Source organism: Micromys minutus (assembly GCF_963924665.1).
Source record: "Micromys minutus genome assembly, chromosome: 2".
NCBI lineage: Eukaryota > Metazoa > Chordata > Mammalia > Rodentia > Muridae > Micromys > Micromys minutus.
The window spans coordinates 70,261,933-70,284,237 of record NC_137971.1 but is presented as its reverse complement, the minus strand read 5'-3'; the positions used below and the strand labels follow the sequence as shown (position 1 = coordinate 70,284,237).

General features: G+C 40.1%; 1 protein-coding gene across 8 annotated transcripts in view; it reads right to left on the bottom strand.

Annotated features, from left to right (window-relative positions):
* The window catches only part of TIAL1 (TIA1 cytotoxic granule associated RNA binding protein like 1), a 33,694-nt gene extending 11,814 nt beyond the window's left edge, over window positions 1-21,880 (bottom strand). For 2 of the 8 annotated variants that reach the window (XM_080912202.1, XM_080912203.1), the window contains exons 1-3: window positions 9,730-10,222; window positions 7,193-7,252; window positions 3,458-3,554 (exon numbers count right to left, since the gene is read on the bottom strand). In XM_080912202.1, the coding sequence (XP_080768328.1) occupies window positions 3,458-3,469 (12 nt within the window). In that variant the 5' untranslated portion in view covers window positions 3,470-3,554; window positions 7,193-7,252; window positions 9,730-10,222. Of the gene's footprint in view, window positions 1-3,457; window positions 3,555-7,192; window positions 7,253-9,729; window positions 10,223-21,759 lie in introns of those variants that run through there. The other 6 variants (XM_080912204.1, XM_080912205.1, XM_080912197.1 and 3 more) reach the window with 3 other exon arrangements.
* Window positions 21,881-22,305: the final 425 nt, after the last annotated feature.

The following is a 22,305-nucleotide window of genomic DNA, read 5'->3' as shown; positions in this document are numbered from 1 at the left end:
AGGTCAGTCTGGTTTACACAGCAAGCTCCAGAACAACCAGGGACTTTGTTTTTTTATCATTTTTATGTAACATTAATTTCTTAACATCCTTATTAGTTATGTATTTGCCAACCAATGAACTTTTTTTGGGTTTTGTTTGTTTTTTTAACAAAAACAAAAAACAAATTTATATTGTTTTCTTGTGAAATTTCTCATTTCCATTTATATCTTAAACCAAAGCTGACCTCAGATAAGAAGACTACTATCAATTGTCAGATGTTAAAATATTTAATGTCTTAAAACTAGAAATTATATATATATATATATATATATATATATATCCCCATGATAATAGCTATTATTAAAAAAAGGAAAAATCAAAGCAGGTGGATGTGGTTGCCCAGGCCTACAACCTCAACACTCAGGAGTATCATCACTTGTTCAAGAACAACGTGGTAAGTTTCACTGCAAGACCTATCTCAACAATACAGACCAAATAAAAAGAAGTCACAAAACAACAACAACAAAAAAGATTGTTTGTTTGTTTTGATTTAATTTTCAAGATAGAATTTCTTTGTGTAGGCCTGGCTGTCCTGGAACTCCACTCTGTAGACTAGGCTGGCCTTGAGCTCAGAGATCCACCTGCTTCTGCCTCAAGTGCTGGCATTAAAGGTCTGTACCACCACTGCCCAGCTACTCAAGATTCTTTATATAACAAAATCAAATTTGTAAAAGGAAACTGTCTAGATGTTAATACTCCTTCCTGGAGTCTGTGTCCTTCAGAAACTTCCTACCTAGACCACTGCCAAGCAATACTCTACTGTTGAGTCCTTACCTCGTCTCGTCACCATTACTGACTAGATGACATAAATGTTAAAACAGATAAATGAGAGATTTTAAAACTATCTACAGATTCAAATCTAGGAATTTGAATACATGATTAAGTTGTAAAGAGTTCTCACTCCTCAAATGTCTGTATACATGCAAAGATTTTTTAAAATATTTATCAAGTGAATCAAGACTATTCGAGTGACTTTCCTTTCTCCATCCTCTGCATTCCTGAAGTCATTCAAAGCCATTGCCATCAAACTGACCCAGACAACTGAGACTACATGCTAAATGACCTCTCTGCCACCTGATCTCTCTTATCTGTTCTTCCACATAATTCACAATAACTGACCACCATCTTCCCTCTGTAAATGGTCTTTTCTGTTGGTGACCCCACTTCCTTAGTGGAGGCTGTTTCAGAAGGTCTGTCAATCCACCTCAACTCTGTCTGGGACTCTTGAATGCTGAGTTGTTCTAAGCTCTAAGCCTCAGACCTCAGGTTCTCCACCTTTCCTCTATCACCTTTTCTAGGTAATCTTACCTAGTCCCATGGATTAAAACAATACTACATCCTTCTGCACTGCTTTCTCTGCAATTCCAAACTCACTTATCCAACTGCCAAATAAAACCTCCATTTGTATAGCTGAAGTGTATCTTAAATTTAACACTGCCAAAACAAAATTCTTGATTGCCACCACTCCCCCATCCATCCTGTGGCTTTCTCAGTCATCCCCATTTTAGCAAGAAGCATGTTCACCCACACTGCACTGACTAGAACCTTAAGTTTCCCGATTCCTATAACATTCTAGTCCTATTGTTCCTACCTCCACAATAAAAACTCTGAATGTACATACTGTCTTTCATTACTCCTCACCCAGAAATCTAATATCTCCCATACAGAGAGAATAAACCCTTATTTTTCTCCTGCTCTTGTATCCTACAACCATCTACAAATTATTTTCCATAGAGAATGATCTTTAAACATACAAATTAGACTCTGTCTTCTTCCTGCCTAAACCTCTCCAATGACCTGGCATTACAATCTCAACTCTGCCCTGGCCCACACTGTCCTATGATTCTGAATCCTGCCTGACTTACTAGACTCTGTCCCCACCACCACTCACTTGACTCTAGCCATACTCTTTGCTAAGTCAAGGACTTTACTGTTTTGTTTCCCTCTGTGTTCCAGTCTTTAACACATCTTAATATTCCTGAGGTCTTCTCTTCCATGTGGCCTCTGCCTCATCCTCCACTCAGTCATCACAACACTTATTCTCTCCATGGCTCTTTCACCTGGAACTCCCTTTGCTCTTCGATTGTGTTCACAGTGCCTTCAATAGTGCTCATGAAACGTATTTTTATTAATGAAAGAATGGAGGCTCAAATTTAGAAATAAAAATAAGGAAAAATATACACCACAACAAAATGTAAGTATCAATTAAGAAATTAAAAGGATAATGCTCTTCACAGATTCTTCTAGAGTTCCCCATTTTAGGCTAAAACACCAGTTCCTTAGAAACCAGTACGGTTTCTTGTCTCATCACCTACTGGCATTTCTATGTCTAAATTCTATTTGAAACTCCATCTACACATCTGCTGAATACAATTCTAACAGGGAAGCACTCTCAGGCTTTTCTTTCACACAGACACTCCTCTTACACCAAAGGCTCCATCTTCTCGCCACAGATCTTCCTCCTCAGACTTCACTACAGAAGTGTCTGGTATTCTTTGGGATTCAGTCTGTGCTCTGACTCCCAGTAGAAACTTACCATGACCCACAACCACAACAGATATTCTCCTGAAGTTCCCACAGCACTGTAAGCTAAATGACCCCTAGCTTTCTGTTCTATATCCTATGAGTGTTGCCTCTAGCCTCCTGCCAGCCCTAATATCTTATCAGTATAGAACTCTCTTATTCACCAATGGGTTCTTAGCACTTACCATAGCAGCTGGTATACAGCAGTCAAAAGGAAATTTGATAAATAAGCAGAAAGGAAGAAGAGAATAACTGATACATGAGTCACTGGGTACAACTAGAGTCTTAACTGAAAAAAGTAAAATTTTTTTCCTTGAAAGTAAGACAAAATTGTAGATTTTTTTTTTTTTGGTGCTATGGGTAGAGCTCAGGGTCTTTAAGTACATGCTGCTCTACCACTGAGCTGTATCTCTAGAGCAAATAAAATGATTATAATGGTTTAAATTCCTATCTGCAGAAAGTTGTTCAGGCTTTAGTATTTTCTAAAGATACATAAGGTGTTTGCTGCCCCACTGTACACATAACAAATGCTGACTTCAAAACATACCAAACTCTGAACCTGAAATGTAGACTGAATTATCACTATTTGCATTAGAGTATGTAAAATACCATCATCTGTCATCTTTCCAGGACAGACTGTTCACAAGCAGAATCACCTGAAGGTAATTCCATAAGGACTGTGTATATCAGAGAGTCTTTGCCTTCTCACACCAGACTCTATTCCACACCTAGATAACTGGTCAAATCAACAGATTAAGTCAATACCACAAACAGGAATATCTCCAACAGAATAATCTGAAGCTTAAATTAAAATGAATTTTAAAATTGTGTTAATCATCTAAAAATGTTCAATATCAGGGTAACAGATGGCACATCTAGCCAGGAAGACCTTACCTCTGTTATCATTTTACAGCTTTTGCAGGGTCCAATCTGACTGAATAACTGCAGAATAAGGACTTCTGTCACATCTCTGGAGAGGTTACCTACGTATCTGAGAAAACAAAAAAACAAAACATTATCAGCAATATTTCTTTATCTATACCTGTAATTAGTTATTTTAATTTGTAATCTTTTATTTCAAGTCTGTCTTTAATAATTTTTTTCAGTTAAGCCTAGCCCCTATGGTAACTATATTTTCTATTTATAATAATTTACACCACAAATATGACAAAGATTGATTTACTAAAACATCTTGATGAGGAGCTAACACTAGACAGTAGTTGTTAGTGGGTTGGTCTTAACACTGCCAACCAAAACAAAGACATAAGCAAAGAAGAGAGTGGGAGTTCCGTTGTTCTAGCAAAGCAGAAGGTATGTGGGGCAGGGGAGCTGGGGTCTGTTCCAGTTTTGGCTGTACATCTTCACTGCTTTGTTTTTAAAAAAGGGGAATTGAATAATTTAAACTTCCTCGTTAAAAAAAAGTATCAGGATCAACAAAAGGCAATTTCATGAGGATAACAAATAAACATTTAGAAAGAGTTCTTTAGAAATTCAGAGAAAAATTAAGATAAACCCCAACAATACTTCTGACTGAATATTCAAAGTTTGAAGGGATTCTTTTCCTTCCTAATTAGCAATTGATTAAAAATGTTAACAAAGAAAAAGAAAAATCACTACCTTACCCCCAAGAGATGACTGACTACCTTGGTTTATGTCTTACACTATGTGTCTAATTTATCTCAATAAATTGCCAACAGTCTAGGTTTGCAACAGTTACCATGTCAAATACATAAAAAGCTTTCAAATGAAACATGTTAAAAGGAAAAGGGCAAGAGAAAGCAATGGTTAAGAAAAAACTAATTAGATTAGTTAAGAATGGCTAAGGAACTGGGGCTAGAAAGGTGGCCCAGGCATTATTAAGCATGTTTACTGTTCTTGGAGAGTTCAGTTCCCAGCACCTAGGTCTGGCAGCTCACAATGCCTGCAACTCCAGTTCCAGGGGATCCAATACTCTTTTCTGGCCTCCACCCACACTTTTGTGCTCACATGTATGCACATATAATGCACATAGACACAAGCACACAGACATATACAAACACATGTAAAAATGAAAAAAAAAATTAGGCAGCAGCTTCCCAGCTTATTAGAACTTCACAGTGGTTACCAATAACCTCAGGGTACATGTTCTAAAGCTGAAACACAAGTCCTGTGCTATTGAAATAAAAGAACAAGCTAGCAGACAAACTGGTTTAGTTCTAGTATTCCATCTTTTCCTTATAATTTAAATGGAGCTCACCTACTGTAGGTCATGCAGTGATTTTTTTTTTCCTTTCCAGCAGTAGCAAATAGTTAGAAGATTATAAACTAACTATAAACACCTGCTTGTCCCTTTTCACTCATAGGGGCTTTATGAGTCTGTGACTGTGGAATAACTTGCTTTTGTAAGAGACCCAGTATAAAGAAAATGAGCAAGTAATCTTGATTTTCTAAACACTATATTCATCTAAACAGTCTAGTCTGGTCTGCTCATTTCTGGAGAAGACAAGGGATAACAGTGACTTTAAGTAGTGAAGGTAGCCAGCAACAAAAATAAATGGAATATCATTTTACTATAGCAAAGTTTTGATGATTTAAACAGGTTTACGTTTGGGTTAATGTTTTAAAACATTTAAGAGAAAAAAATGCATGTTACTTTTCACAGCTAAGTCACAATAAAAGCTGTTTTTGTTTAACAAGACTTTCATTCTAAATCAACCACCCATTTCCAATCAGTGAGGGAATTGCCAGATTATAGGGGCACATTGATGGATAAAATTGATTTCCATATCTAGCACTGTCAAAGATCAAAACTGCTACCATTTAGGTTTAGAATGCCATGAAATATTTATAGAAAAGTCCAGTGCTGAGTTATCCTATTTTTTTTCAAATATTTTTACTAAGATTTAACTGCTAAAAGACTAAGTTTTAAAAGCATACAAAGCTTTCCATGACAGAGGACATCATAATTTGTTAAAATGAAAGGGACACAACTCAAAATATAACCTCACCTACATTTATCTAAATGTTAGACTGACTTTTCTACTAAAGGTTCTGTAATTTATGTATATAATAGAAGCACATTTTATACTTCTAAACATATTGTAGTATACTGTGTCTTTTGCATTATCAAAAAGTAATCCAACCCAGAATAATTTTAACAAAGGTATTTAAGACAAGGTTTAAAATTGATCATAGTAAGCATCATCTTTGGTAGCTTATTAAATTGATATGCTTCTCTCCAAATAGTATTTTCTATACTTCACCTTCTGCTGCAACTAAGTAGTAGTGTGTTTCCTAATGTAAGTAGTAGTGTGTTTTCTAATGTTAGTAGTGTGTTTTCTAATGTAAGTAGTAGTGTGTATTGTAATGTTCCAAGTTTTTAGATACTCAGTTTGTACCAGACGAACATGTACAAAACAGCAGGATGGTTTGAGTTCGTATAGTAACAGGAGACACTTAGGAAATTCCAAAATGATGTTTAACTCAAGAAAAAATAAGGAAATGCATACCTTACAGTCTATTTTGTCTTCTAAGAACAGGAACTGTAGAAACTGAAGCATTAATAACTGAGAATGATACTTTTATCCCTAACATTGGGTCTAAGTGTCAATTGGAGACTAGAACACTTGGCAGTTTCACAGCAGGCAGAAGTTCACATTGCCAATGAACTACATCCTATGTCCAACTGGGCAGAAATTAAGAACACTGTGCCTTGTAGAAAGCTAATGACAGCTTTTCCACTCAATGTGCTCTCATTCTTAAAAGTAACCCCACCAAGGTGAAATTACCAGTACTTTTATACAAAATATAGTGAGGCTACACTAAAGGTAGGGTTTTTTTTTTTTTTTTTTTTTTTTGTTTTTGTTTTTTAATTCTTAACAAGTTCCTATACAAAAGGAGATTTTTCAACAATAATCCTCAATAGCTCTCTAAAGGACTGTCCAAGTTGTCACTACTTCATTTTAGGAAGGCAGCAAAGTAGAAGAAAGGCACAGTGGTGTAGAATAACCTGACCAAGGACCCTTAAAGGTTGAACCCACACACACTTAGAAGAAACAAAATAATTAAGTTGAACCAGACTGATTATAGCCAAAATACACATAAATCAATGGTGTGGCCAAGGCTATGAGATCTTAGACTGTTTTCTTCTGCTTTGTTCACAAGTGTTCAGAACACACTCTAAATCAGTAGCTTATTTCATCCTTTTTACTGAGTATCAAGGGATAAATAGCCTTAACAGGTGGCATTGGTTCTATCCTAGATCCACAATTTCTAGGGTTTCAGTACACCAAACAGATGACTAAACTACAATTAACTGTTGTAATTTAGTGTCCCACTGTGGGTTCAGATACCACAGATAAATCACTGCACTGCAAAGACACAACCCAAGGCTGAAGTGTGTCCCACAAGGCTGATCTACTTCAAATACCAGTATCTCATACTGTGATCTCATTGGTTTGTTTTTAAGATCACTAATACATAATAACCCCAAATAAATGTAAAAATAAGAAGGAACAGTAGAAAACAGACCTTTAAAGCAACTATATGACAAACAGGAGTTCAGGCTCAACATCAAAGCAATTCTATACCATTTTAAATACCATCAAATAAATTAGTAATACTTTAGATAATGAATATTTAAAAACCTACCTAGGCTATAAACACCATATTGTTTTCTGAAGATAACCATATGTCTTAGCTTGTGTGTGTCTGCAGGAAGAAAACCTTACTAGTAACACACAGGCATTTTAAAGTAAACAAGTTAAGATAGCTTTATTTAGAGTACATTATATAAAACCATAGTAGCCACTTGAGAAACCTAATCCATAGATCACAATGCAAAATATATGCCCTTCATAAACAAAACCATACCCTATTAAACATTTACTTTTACGTCAAGACTTTACTTTAGGTATATATATATATATATATATATATGTGTGTGTGTGTGTGTATGTGTATATACATATGTGTATGTGTATACACATACACACATATACATAGATACACAAACTTCGGGAAATATGACAATACCTATAATTTAAATCAATTAGAACTTTAAAAAACAAGACAACACTAATTTAACCAAAGTACAATTGTAAAATATTTGAGTACTTCTGATATGCCAAGGAGTGGACTAAGTGCAGAAAGGGTAAGTCCTAGGAAGCTGTACAGTCCTTATATTTAAAAACAAAACAAAACACCTGGACTTCCATGGAGAAAAGTAGGAAAAGGAAGATATATAAACACATACTGACATTCAGGAACAGTAGAACTCAAGATGTTTATTCTCTCATATGTTTACATCACTGTTCTAAGTAACCAAACAGAGACAACTGAAATGTGTTTCAAAAAAAAGACAAGAGATCTGAGATGATAAATTATGAAATATTAAAATTTAGCTCTGGTCTAGAAAAAGATCTGATAGTGGATGCAAAGACTACTACAGGAATAAAAGAAACAGAAAAGGTATACTATGTAACAGACAAAAACAGGGAACCTCTTTTAAGGAACAAATAGATGCAGTTAATGAGACATGAGAATTTACCATTTATCCAGTAGCTATTATGATGCAATAATGACATTTCAGGCTTTTTAGATACAATGTAACTGTCATCTTCCTTGAATATATACTTGCTGGGCCTTAAGCCTAGCTTCCCCAGATGCTTCTATCACAGTATTCACGGCTAACTATAAAATATCAAGCCTTGACTTAAACAAATGTGGAAGAACAAATTTCAAATTTTGTCTCAATTATCTTTATTCTGGGGAAGGCAGAAATGGAAAATCACACACACACACACAAAGATTTTTTCATTCAGGAATATAATGTTCAGGATGTTTTCAAGTTCCCTAAACCAGATGTTAAGAGAAATAAAAATGTAAAGTATAAACAATGCTTTTAAAAAATCCGTATCAACACAATATAGATATGAACCTTCTTTAATGAACATGTTTTCCATGCTACGAATGAAGCTCTGAGAAACTAGTCAGAGGTCCTGAATGTCTATCCACCTTCGTCCATTCCCCAAAAAGTACTTTCCCCATCAGCTAACCCAGCCAAGTGGACTCTGATCATCATATCAATCAATACTAGGCAGAGGGAGGCTTGAGAGACAAAGCAGCAGGCTGACTCTGTATATTTATTCCAGGCAGGAGTAGTAGGCCTGAGAGGCTGGGAAAACCCAAGGTGCTCACTTTAAACAATGAATTGGAAATTACTCAGACGAAGGAAAAAAAAAAAAAAAAGAGTGCCACACTATTTGGAAAGGAATACAGACGCTGAGTCATCACTCTGCATTGGGGAAAAGAAGGAAACGCCAATTAAGCGGTTGGAAGATGCGATTCATTCATTAGATTGAGCTTCAGGTGAAACCCGACAGCTATACCGCGAAAAATAGCACTCAAAAGACACGCATCAAATAGCGGGAGCAGACATCCTTTTATGAACTCTGATGGTCCGGACGTACAAACGGATTAGGAAGCGGCATCACTAACTGAGCGAAAGGAGTTTAACTGGTTGTCAGTTTGGCGCAGTGAGCGCTCAAAGTAAACTTATCCAGAGGACAGAGGTAGTGCACAGCAGCAAAAGGCAATCACTTTGGCACTTCAAAAGCAGCAGGCGCTAGGCGGGTGTTTCTGACAGCGTGGGGCACGTGGGGCAGAAAGAGACAAGGGGCTCCTCTGGTTAAAGAGTGGTAGGCTGGGGAGAAGGACTCAGAACGACTGAGGCTGAGGACGTGGACTGCTGAGGACGTGGACTAAGGCTGAGTGTTCACGCCAAAGGATGCAGCAGCGGTCCCACCCCCGCCAAGCCCTGCCCCCGTGGGGACCCACAGCTCCTGGCTCAGCCCGGGGCCCCCCAAAGCACAGGAGGAACAGGAGCTCTCCCGCGCCTGACAGCCTCAGCCGTGTACAAGCCCAGCCAAGCAAGAGTGTGCAAAAAGGGGGTCGGGAGGAAAAGGTCGAGACAAGCCCTAGACCCTAGGAAGTGACTGTGTTTGGGGGGGAAGGGAGAGCTTCCTTCTCTGGGAAGGGGGACAGATGAGGAATGCACTTCGCAGACACGCCACCGCACCGCCCGGCTCTCCGCTTCTAGTCCGGGTCTCCTGCTCGCTCTCCCTCCCTCAGCATCCCGCAGTGCCCGGGCCACTTGGTGCCTGGCACCCCGGGTCTCGGGTACTCACAGAGTCCGGGGCTGTCCGTCGTCTTCCATCATGGTGGGTGCGACGGAGTGATCCCGGGACAAGGGGGAGGGCAGGGCTGGGGAGGGGAGGGGGCGGGAAGGAAGGGGAGGGGGGCTCCGGGCTCCGGCTGGGGGCAGAGGAAAAGGTACTGAACCCGGCTCTTGTGTTCGCTCCCCCCAGCCCGCTCCGGACACTGCGCTCCAACCAGGAGGAGCAGGAGGAGGAGGAGGATGAACAAAATGGCCGCCACCACCAGCCAGGCAGGAAACGCGGCAGGGCGCAGGCGCGGCCCGCCAGGTCACTGCTCAGGCCAGCTGCGACGGCCTGTCCGGCAAAAGTGGCTGAAGAGACAGAAAGCCCGACCAAAGAGTACACCCTGCGAGTGGACACGACGGACAACGTCGTCGCTGTGGGTCTCCTGGCCGGCCAAGACTTAACCAGCTCCAAGAGAGACCCAACACAGAGAGAAAAGCCGCGAAATCAAGTCTCTGGGAATTGCGGTCCCGGGAAAGTGGGGGAAGCCCTTCTCCAGTGGCCTTCTGGGAACTGTAGTTCAAGAAAGACCCTGAGCCTGCCGAAGCGCGAAGGAGAGATTTCTGGGTAGTGTAGTCGTACGTGAGGACGTGCCGCGACAAAGTAGTCGGCGTGCTGGGGGAGAGCGAGGAATAAAAGGCGGGTGGCCGAAATGAGAGAGGAGCTGTCCGAGAAGTAAACTACAAATCCCAGAGTGCCTCGCGCCGGGGCCCGCCCCAGGATCGCTCCTAGCATCTTAAGGCTTTTCTGTTGGTCCAGTGTGAGCGTCTGCTCCGCCTCCGTCCAGCCCCAGAGCGGTTTCTTCAACTGCGGATCAGTCGGTGTGCTGCCTCCGCGTGGTTCTCCAACCAGCCGGCCTTGCCGCCTCTGTCCTCAGAACTGCTAGTTCGTGTTCAACAACCGACGCCTCACGCGACGGGCAGAAGAGAAGCAACTCTCAACCCGGAGGGATGTGGCGGACATCGGGCTACACCAGAGCCAGCCTGGTCTTTGAGCACGTGTTCCAACCAGAGAGGCCTTTCTAGACTATTCCGCTTGTAACTTGCTTTACAAGTTCCACAAGGATCACTACCCATTATCTCATCGGACTAGTGGGAAAGGCTGCAAAAGAGCAGCCCCTCATGCAAATGACTTGCGTCCCTATCGCTCTTTCAAATCGCTAGTTAAAACTAAAATATTCACGTGGTGGCGCACAGAACTGCTGAGCTGTAGGATAATGGATTTAAGGCCAGCCTGGAAATAGATAACAAAACTTTATCAAAAACTAATAATCAGTGAAAACAGCAAAGAGGCTCGACGACCAGGTCTGGTGCTAAAACATAGTCTGGAGTTAGGTATTGGGGGACATGGATTGCAAGTATTAAGTTGCTAAAGCAAGAAAAGAAATAGAATCATAATTCTGACCGTTAAGACAGGAGGCAGAGACAGGCAGATCTCCAAGTTTAAGGCCAACCTGGTCTACAAAGTGAGATCCAAGACAGCCAGGCCTACACAGAAACTGTTCCAAGGTGGAGTGTTTGACATAGGTACAGAACTACTTAATTCCAACCATAAGTCTTCATCGTTCATGCCTAGCCCAATATACATTTCTTGTTACTATTGTAACAAATTATAAACTTAACCCAACTTGCATTATCTTATGGTTCTAGAGGTCAGAAAGGCAAATCCAGCCAGGCATAGTGGTACATGTCTGTAAATCCAACTTTCAAGAAGTAGATCAGGCTTTTCAAGGCCAGCCTGAGCTACCAAAGAATCAGAAATTGATTGTATCCCAAAGTGAAAAAGGAAGAACTTCAAAAATCTACACAGGTGAAAAAAGGGATCAGAAAAGAAATTTAAAAAGAAAATCCAACAGCAGAAAGAGAATCCCATTTTGTCACACTCAGAGAACAGTAGCCAGAAGCAATCTGAAGGGAGAATCTATTTTTAAAAACAGCTGCTACCTGTGGACTTGAAACCAGGGAGCATCCACAGAGCCTCAACTTAACCTGTTAGTGCCCTAAGATAAAGGGAGGTCTAGATATGCAGTTATGGAGAGCAGGAGAGCACATCACCAACAAAACAGAGGATGCAGGTAACAGTATGTTGTTCTCAGGCAGGAAAAATCATGTAGAAATTATTACGTGGATATGAGACCCATGGGTCACCCACCAAGGTGACTACCTACCTGATACTATTGTTAACTGAAGTTCCAAGGGGTGTTTGTGATACCCACAGCTGGATCCCTCCAGCAGGGTGGTTAGCATTCAGGAGGTCTTGAAAGGGTGAAGACAGTGCCTCTATCTGTCCCAGTTTCAGTGCTGTGACTGCTGCTCATACCCCCACTACACTTAGGAGACACCCTTCAGCTAAAACACTAGACATCCCAGCATTGTGCTGTGGAGAGTCCGAACAGAGTGAGACAACCTGCCCAGTTCACAGAATGTAAAACTTGACCAGCAGACATCCCTGTTACACAAAAGGGAAAACAGTCTCTTTGAAGACAGATCTGGGAAACAGCAGACAATCAATCAGTAGCCACTCATCAGCATCATAAGCCATAGGAAAGACCATAGTCTCAGTTCAACTTACTTCCTTAATTTGTAAATACAGTCTTTTTTTTTTTTTCCTGAGCTTTTAAATTTTTTTTAGAGATTTTAAATTCTGGGTATGTGTATGGGTAAGTGCATAAGAGTGGCAGTTCTTGGAGAGGCCAGAAGCATGAGCTACCCCTGAAGCTGGAGGCAGTTGTGGGTTATGCCCAATAATATGGGTGCTAATACTTAAACTCTGGTCCTCTGCAAGAGCATTATGTGCTCTTAAACACTTAACCCGGTTTTCAATATTTGAGGACCTGGGACAGGGCTACTCTAATGCCTCATCTTCCCAGGAAGAACCTTTTGTTCCCCCACCTAAGCCCTCCTTCTTACTTAGCCTCTCTGGGTCTGTGGACTGTAGCATGATTCTCTACAGCTAATATCCACTTATCAGTGAGTACATACCATGGTTTTCCAACATATTGTAACCAACATGCCAGGATTACAAAAGTCTTGGGATAGCTCAGTTGGTAGAGCACTTGCCTAACTAAGACCACGAGTTCAATCTCTAACACAACAGAAATTGGTTATGGCTATGCACACCTGTAATTGGAAGTACTTAGGAGGTGAAGAAGGCAGGACAATCGGAAGTTTAAGTTCTCTTGTGAGTACAAGGACCTTCAGTGCTACATGAGAACCTGTCTCAGAAGAAGAACATGCAAAGTAAATATTTAAAGCTGTAATGAAAAACATTAACTCACTTATAAAGGCAGAAGAATATCAGACCCCATCAGCAATCCTCAAATCCAGGGAAGCATGGATTGGTATATTTCAGTCCTAAAAGGAAATAATTGCCCATCAAGATTTCTGTAGCTAACAAAGCTATCTTTTAAATTTGACAGGCATTTCAAGTCAAGCACAGACTAATGTGCTACATAACCATCAAACCAGTGCTGCAGAAATACTTAATGCTATACAGAGGAAGGGGAAAGTCTCAGTCACAACATCACAAAAAATAATTTCGTGAGACGAATAGCTGAACAAAGAAAAACTAAGAAGGAATCCTTCATGACCTACACAGTAATCCAGCAAACCTCAGATACTGATAGGAAAGAAAGTAAAAAACAAACTAATCCAACCAATGAAAGAAACAATGGACAAAATTACAGTAATTAATAAGCATCTCTCATACTAGTACCCTTAAATATAAATGACCCCACCTCACCAATAAAGAGATGCAGAGTGTCTAACTGAATTCAAAAAACTGTATCCAACTATCCGTTGTCTGCAAGAAACACATCTCACTGATAAAGACACTAATAGACTGAGAGTCAGGATGGTAAGCAATCCAGCAAGCAAGGGGAAACTGAAAACATGCTGGTGTAGCCATTCTAACATCTGATGAAGTAGATCTTAAAAGAAAGACGGCCTCTACATATTAATAACAGTGAAAATGCATAAAGAAGACACTAAACAATTGTGTATATGTAAAAAATAGTCCATTTTTCTTCCCATTCTCTGCTCCCAGAATGATGACCCTGAGACTATTTCTTAATAAATGCCTTGGCAAAAAGCTTTGGCTCATTCCCTGACTAGCTTGTAATTTATTTAACCCATTCAAACTATTCTATGCCTTCCACATAGTTACCTCTCTCCTTCAATCCTGATCTGCTTCTTTCTTTGTGTCTTCCAAGCATCTTGCTTGAATCTCTTGCACCTCTCACTATCTCCTAGAATCCTCCCTCTCTTCCTGCCAGTGTCCCACCTATTTCTTGCCTCAACTCATTGGCCACCAGCTTTTTTATTGATGTGATGCTTATAAGTGCTTATAAGAGATGATAGATAGATATATGGACAGACAGACAGACAGAGAGAGACAGAGGCAGACAGACAGACAGACAGATGCATGGGTTCTGATATTAAGTGGTTCTAGAATCCTAAATAGGTAACACAAACTAAAAATAAAGAAACTTCAGTTAAATACATCATAGATCAGATAGTCTTAACCAGTATTTCACGATATTCCATCCAACAAAAGCAACACACGTTTTGCTTAGCAGCTTATGAAACATTAAATAGACCATAAAATAGATCACACTCTATGTCATAAAGTGCACAAAAATCAAAATAATATTTCTTATTAGATAACAGTGCAATTAAAGTAGAAATCGATAGCAAGAAAAACTATAGAAACTACACAAATGCATAGAAAATGAATAACACTTTGGAACAAGCATTGAGGAAATTAGGAAGGAAATAAAAGTTTGCAAAAGCAAGTGAAAATGAAAGCACAACATACCAGAATCTTTGGGATATGGCTAAGGCAGTCCCAAGAAAACATACATAGCTATGAGTGTATGATGGCTATTCCAGGTTATCAACTTGACTACATCCAGAATGAACTATGATCCGGAAATGGAGGGCACACCTCTGAGCCAGATCTTGAGGCTGGAAGACACAGACTTCTGACCCAGATCTTGACATGGGCTGACACCTACTTTTGATAGATCTTGAGGCATAGTGAAAAGCTTAGGCCCAGGCAAGGTAGTACACATCTTAAATCCCAAGAGACTGAGGCAAGCAGATCTCTGAGCAGCCTGGGACAGAGCAAGTTCCAAATCTAGGCATGGTAGTAAGCACCTTTGATCTGGGCAATATATTTTGCTTAAGGCATACATAAGGACAATGGAAGAAGAAAGATTCACTCTTCGAAGCCTGCTTGCACTTACTTGCCAGTACATCTGTTGGAACCTACTTCTTCAGGATTCCAGCTTACACAAAAATCCAGCTGAAACAACTAGCCTTGTGGGAGTGAGCAACTACTAGATTCTTGAACTTCCTATTCACCGATGCCCATTGTTGGGTTAGTCGAACTGCAGACTAAGTCATCACAATAAAGTCCCTTAATATGTAGAGACCTTCAATAAGCTCCATGACTCTAGAGAACACTGACTAATACAGAGTGCTTACATCAAGAAAGTAGAGAAATCAAGGGTACAATTTAGGATTTTAGCAAAACAAGAACAAACCCAAAGCAGCAGACAGGAAGAAATCAAAGGATAGAATTTAATGAAATTAGGAGCAAAATGATAATTCATAAAGCTTTTCAGACAAGGAGGTGGCTCTTTGGAAAAGACTGACAAACCAAAATAGTTAAAAGAGAAAAGATACAAATCTATTAAATTAGAGATGAAATTAGAGGAAGGTAGCTATAGATGCCAATGAAATGGAGAGAATCATTGAAAAGTATTTTTGGAAACATTGGGAAAAAACCTAAAAGAAATGGTTAAATTTCTAGCCATGTATAACCAAATAAAACCAAGAGGATATAAACAGCTTAACAACATCCATAACCACCAGTAAGACTGAAGTAGTAGAAAACAGATGGAGTCACTGCTGAATCTACCAAATCTTCACAGAGGAACCAACATCACTGCACCTCAAACTTTCAAAAGATAAATAAGGAAGAAAAACTACCAAAATTAATCTATGAAGCTAGCTTTACTTTGATATTAAAACCAAATAACACAACAAAGAATGAATTTATAGACCAATTTTCCTGGTGAATATAGATGTTAAAAGTCTTGACTTCTAAGTTTTAAGCAAAAGTTTTGCAAATTGAGTTCAAGAATAGATTCAGGCCAGGCATAGTGGTGCACACCTTTAATCTCAACACTCAAGAGGCAGAGGCAGGCAGATCTCTGAGTTGGAGGCCAGCCTGGTCTACAGAATGAGTTCCAGGACAGCCAGGGCTACACAGAGAAGCCATGCCTTGAAAACCCATTTTAAAAAATCATACACAGGCTTAGAGAAATAGCTCTTTAGTAAAGAGCACTTGTTGCACTCACAGGGGATCTGAGTTTTGGTTCCTAACACCTACATGATGGCTCACAGCCATCTGTTATTCCACGTTTAGGGGATCCGATGAATTCTGTGGGCACTTCACATACATGCAGGCAAAATACATACATACATGCATACACACACACACATATATATATGACCTTTAAAAAAAGGCACGCCATGACTAAGTTAATTTCATTTCAAGAATGCAAAATTGGTTCAACATGTTCAAATAAGTAAGTGTAATTTTGCACATAAGAAGGACAGAAATTATATGACCATCCTAATTGATGCAGAACATGGCTTTAAAAAAACTTTCTTTTTTTTTTCTTGATCATAATCCTGAATAAAGACAAGCAAGATCACTTAGTGGGTTCAGGAGCCTGTTACAAAGCCTGATAACCTGAGTTTAATTCCCCAGGACAACAAATAAAATAAAATGTATTAATAAGACCAGAAATAAAAGGGACAAACCTCAGCATGATGAAGACATTATATAACATATACATACCATTACACCAAATGCATCATTTACCCTAATGAATGAAACAAGGGTTTTCCTTCCACTCTTATCCAATACAGTACTCAAAGTCTTAGCTAGAGGAGTAAGACAAAAGAAATAAAGAAATACAAGTAGGAAAAGAAAACACCCAGAAATGATCTCTATTTGAAGATGACATGATCCTATACTTAAAAGACATCTAGAGACTCCACCAGAAAACTCTTAGGGCTGATAAACTCTTCCCACAAAGTAGCAGGATACAAAAATTAACATCTTTCCTATATACTAATAAACTTGCAGAGAAAGAAACCAAAAGGAAAAATTCCATTCCCAATAGCGTAAAAAAAAAAAATCTAAGACCAAAGCTCACCAAGAAAGTAAATGACATCAACAAGAAAAAATTTTAAGACCCCAAAGAAAGAAAAGAAAAAAATACTAGAAGATGGAAAGATGTCCTATGCAAATGGATTGGCAAAAGCAGTCTTGTAGAATGGCTGTATAACTGAGGGTATTCTACAGATTCAGCACACAAACTACCAACAGTCCAATGACATATTTCCCAGAACTAGGGTGAAAAAATCCTAAAGTTTATATAGATTCACAAAAGACCCCCAGAAAGCCAAAGCAATCCGTGACAAAAAGAGCAGTCCTCAGGGTGCCACAATACCCAATCTCACATTACAAAGCGGTAGTTTTTGTTTTTAAAGCAGCTGGGTGCAGTGCCTCAAGCCTTTAATCCCAAAAGAAACAGGGATCAGGCAGAACCAGGAGGATCTCTACTGAGTTCAAGGCCAACCTAGTCTGCACTGTGAGAACTATTTAGAGGGACTCTGTTCCAAAATAACAACAAAAGACACAGAACCAGCACAAAAACAGACAGGTAAAGTAGTGGGATATAATACAGACCCAGAAAAAAAAAATCTTACACTGTTCCTGCTACCTAATTTTGACAAATGCACTGAAGAAAACAAATGGATTTCGGGCTAAGAAAACTGTATTCTCACCCAACACACACACACACACACACACACACACCAAATCAGTTCAAACTGGATCAAAGACCCTACCATAAGATTTGAACCCCTGGAAATACTGGAGAAAACACTTTGATCTGCATGCGTAGATTAGACTTTCTGAACATGATTCTCACAGGAACTAGAGAGACAGTTGTGTGGTTAGAAGTGGCTACTGCCCTTGCAGAGGACTCCAGTTCAGTTCCCAACAACCCCATGGGAGGTATCTGCAACTTCTCTTCTGATCCCCAAGGGCTGCTGTATACATGCACATAAACATATGTACATATACATATGCAGAAACACATAAATTAAGAAATGACTCTAATGGCACAATATATAATTCCAAAACTTGACAACTAGGACTCTGTGAGATAAGAAAGCTGCACATCAGAGGAAAGAATCAGCAGAACGAGCAGACAACCTAGCAGGGTGTCCATTCCATGACCTGTGGGCCGATGCATCTACTGGTAATTATAAAATCACACAAAGGCAGCACCCTACTTAAACATTAAATCATTTTTCATGCATAAGATTAGTTTTATTTTAAAATTTGCATTTACTCTCTGACAATTTCTCTCACACATATACAGTATATTTTGGTCATATTTCTGACAATTTCTCTCACACATATACAGTATATTTTGGTCATACTCTCTACCCTCACCTATCTTTTCCTCTTCTGCCCCAGGCTCCCTAAAGGTGCCCTTCCCCCATCTCCATCTCCTCCTCCTCACCCTCCTCCTCCTCCTGTATAACCTACAGTCTAATTACAGTTTAATTAGTGCTGCCTGCATATGCACAGACAACCTACAAGTGGTCACCACCATCTAAAATAGGTGGCAGTGACTGTCTCCTCCCAGTGCCGAGGTCCAGCCTCAGCGTGAGGAGGGTCCCGAAAAAGGCAGGAATGGGAGCAGCGCTGGTTCAGTAATGACTCAGAGTTAGCAGTAGATGTGAGCTGTAAGTTCAGGTATTCCTCCTGTTCCCTGAGGACTCTCGTTTTTTCTTCTTTCTCACCATTCTTCAGCCTTCCCCCCTCTCATGCTTCAGCCTCTCCCCTTACGCAGCCATCAATTGCCAATAGAACCTCAGCTAAGGAGGAAGCTCATGAGCACCTACCCCATCCATGCCAGAATTATTGACTGGATTGATCTTGTGCAAATAGCCATAGCTCCTGTGACTTCATGCGGACAATGGCCACATCGTGTCCACAAGACAGAATTGCACAGCCTCAGTCTCCAGCTCTTCACTGCTTTCCATCCTCTCTTCCGGATGTTCCTTGAGCCTTGTGGGAATTAATATAGATGTGCCACTTAGGGCTGAGCATTCAGAAGTCACTTAGTCTCAGCACTTTGACCTTTGGGCTCTCTGTATTGATTGTTCTCTTGGCGGAGAATGTATATCTGATCAAGACTGAGAGTAGCACTAATCTATGTTTGAAAGCATAAATACTTAGAAGGCAGTTTGACTACATGGCCATTTAACAAAACAATAGTGGGTTGCGCTCTATGGTCTGCCAACCACGGATTTGTAACCAGGTTTATAGTACCAGGAGTGGATTCCTTCCTGTGACAGAGGCCTCAAAGCCAGCAGAAAGTGATGGGTTACTACCATTAACACTTGTGATATTATTATACCTGTGGATACACTTTATTTATTTATTTGTAACTTGGTCAAGCAGTTATAGAGCGGGGACTTTGCAGATGATAATGTTACGTCTTAATATCATTAAAAGCACATGTTCAGTCTAACAACCTTGCAGGTTGCATGTTGGATACTTGGCTAAAGAATGGAAAAACAAAACACACATTATAGAGAGGACGAATAAGATAGAGCCGGAGAGATGACTCTGTGGTTGAGAGCATTGGCTGCTCTTCCAGAGGACCTGGGTTTCAGTTCCCAACACTCATGTGGCAGCTCATAACTCTGTAACTCCAGTTCTAGGGGATTCGATGTCTTCTCCTGGCTTCTGTGAGCACTAGGTGCTCAGGTGGTACAAAGATATAGATTTAGGCAAAACACCTTAGCCACTGAAATAAAAACACCTAGCATATTCAGAAGTAAACTAGCAATAGAAATAAAAAACCTAGAATATTCAGAAGTAAGCTTACACAAGAAGTAAACACATAATCAGGTATTTCTCCCTTAGAACCCTTTCCATGCTTGGGAATTTCCCTCACTTTCCCTTTAACAAATCTATGTTTGATTCTGCTTTAAAAATAAAACAGGGGACAGGTACGGTGGCTCATGCCTTTAATTCCAAAACTCAGGAGGCAGAGGCAGAGGCAGGAGGATCTCTGGAAGCTGGGTGGCCTAGTTCCATGTCAGGCAGGGGCTACAGCATGAGAACCTTTGTCAAAAACCAAATAAATGCTCACATGGTGGCACAAGCCTTTCATCTCAGCACTCGGGATGCATAGGCAGGCAGATCTCTGTGATTTTGAGGCCATCCTGATGATCTATGGAGGGAGTCCTAGGAAAGCCAGGACTATGCAGAAAACGTTGGTCTCAAAAACCATCATCATCATCATCTTTAAAAATAAAAAGTAAATTAAATAAATGAATATTTTTAAGTATTAAGTGGAGCTGAAGAGATGGCTTGGGATTAAGAGTACTTGCTATTCTTACAGAGGACTAGGTTTAGTTCCCAATATCCACAGGATACTACATAAATGTCTGTAACTCCTTTTCAAGAAATCTGAATCCTTCTCCTGGCCTCTGACAATACCAAGAATGTACATGGTACACATATATACACACATACAAAATGTCCATACACATAAAAATAAATTTTAGAAGAATAGAAGAAATGGGAACCTTGAGAGATATTCAATAGTTAAGAGTACATATTACTCTTGTTTGTTTGGGGTTTTGTTTGTTTTTGTTTTCAAGACAGGGTTCTTTACTCAGCAATTAGAAACGATGACTTTATAAAATTCCTAGGAAAATGGATGCATCTAGAGACTATCATCCTGAGTGAGGTAACCAAGTCACAGAAGAAAAGACATAATATGCAGTCACTGATAATTGGTTACTAACCCCAGAAAGCTCTGAACACCCCCAGAAACAACTCACAGGTCATACGAAGCTCAAGAAAAACAAAGGCCAAAATGTGAAAGCCTCAGTCCTTCTGAGGAAAAAAAAGTAAGTGTATAGCACCCTCTCAGAGTGTGGTACTCCTGGATCTTAAATCATTAATAATCCAAGAGCTAAGAATATAGCCTTGTGGCAATTTTTGGTATTCAAAAATTATTGTTTAATCTATATACACCAAGTGTGGGGGGGAGACAGGGTTCTCTGTTTAACAGTCCTGGTTGTCCTGGAACTTGATTTGTAGACCAGGCTGGCCTCAAACTCACAGAGATTTGCTTGCCTCTGCATCCCCAAATGTTGGGCATGCTAGGTGTACATAGTTCTCCTACAGGGGACCCATGCTTAGTTTCTAGCACCCATGTCAGGTGGGGTCACAACCAACTGTTACTCCAGCTCCAGGGTATCCAGTGTGTCTGGACCCTGTACTCAAGTGCATATACCCACAAGGACACAAAATTAAAAATAGTAATTAAAAATTAGGCCAGGTGTTGTTGACCACATCCTTAATCAGAAGAAGAAGAAGAAGAAGAAGAAGAAGAAGAAGAAGAAGAAGAAGAAGAAGAAGAAGAAGAAGAAGAAGAAGAAGAAGAAGAAGAAGAAGAAGAGGAAGAAGAAGAGGAAGAAGAAGAAGAGAAAAAGAAAGAAAAAAGAGAGAAAGAAAGAAAACAAAGAAGGAAATTTTAAAAAGAAACAAAGAGAGAAAACAAGAGATGAAGAGATGGGGGATGGTTGTTATGCAGTGGTTGATGACAGTAACAATTCTGATAATCCACTCGCCTCAACCTAAAAGATAGAAGATACTTCATACAATTATCCTCTGTAGCCTCCAAAGGCCCATGTGACTTTTGTATTTCTCCAACATATTTTTATATGTTCTCTGTTAACATATTTCTATCTCCTCACAATCAAGATGAGAAAATGGGGAGCTTAAGAAGTATACTAAAGGTCACAACTTCCTAAGGGTTTCAACTAACTCATGAGCCTTTACCATACTTCACCACAAGAAATGAACTATTAACTGTCCTACCTAATTATGATGACGATTGGAGTTGATGTCCCTGGAAGAGTGACCATTATCCGGAAGGTTCCCAGTCATGGCCCAGCAGGGGGAGCTCTGTTTCTAAGGAGCTACTTTCGGGGTAAGCCAATGCCGTGCCAATGCCGTGTCCTGTTGGAAAGGCGGTCATCCTGGGAGATGGCAGGCTCCTTGGGGAGAAAGGAAAAACAGAGAACATTGACTAAGCTCCAGATTAACGTTGTTAATTTTTAATACAAGAGCCTGGAGCTGCCTTAAAGAATCCAAAGTCCTTCCCTGAACAACTCTGTACTGCGTCCGATCCCACGCTAAGGTAAACTGCAGTTTCTCTGGAGTGGCCCATAGAGGTTCCTAAGGAGATCTAAAATAGCAGCATGGCTGTCGTCCTTAGTAGAGCAGGTCTGTTCCCTTCCTGGACTACGTTGTCTCCCTGAATCCTTAGGCCTGGCCCTATACTTGGCTCTGGGAGCTGCCTCGTTCTTGCCCTTCGGCAATATTCTCCCAGAAGTTGACGGGTGAGGGAAACGGGACTTTCCT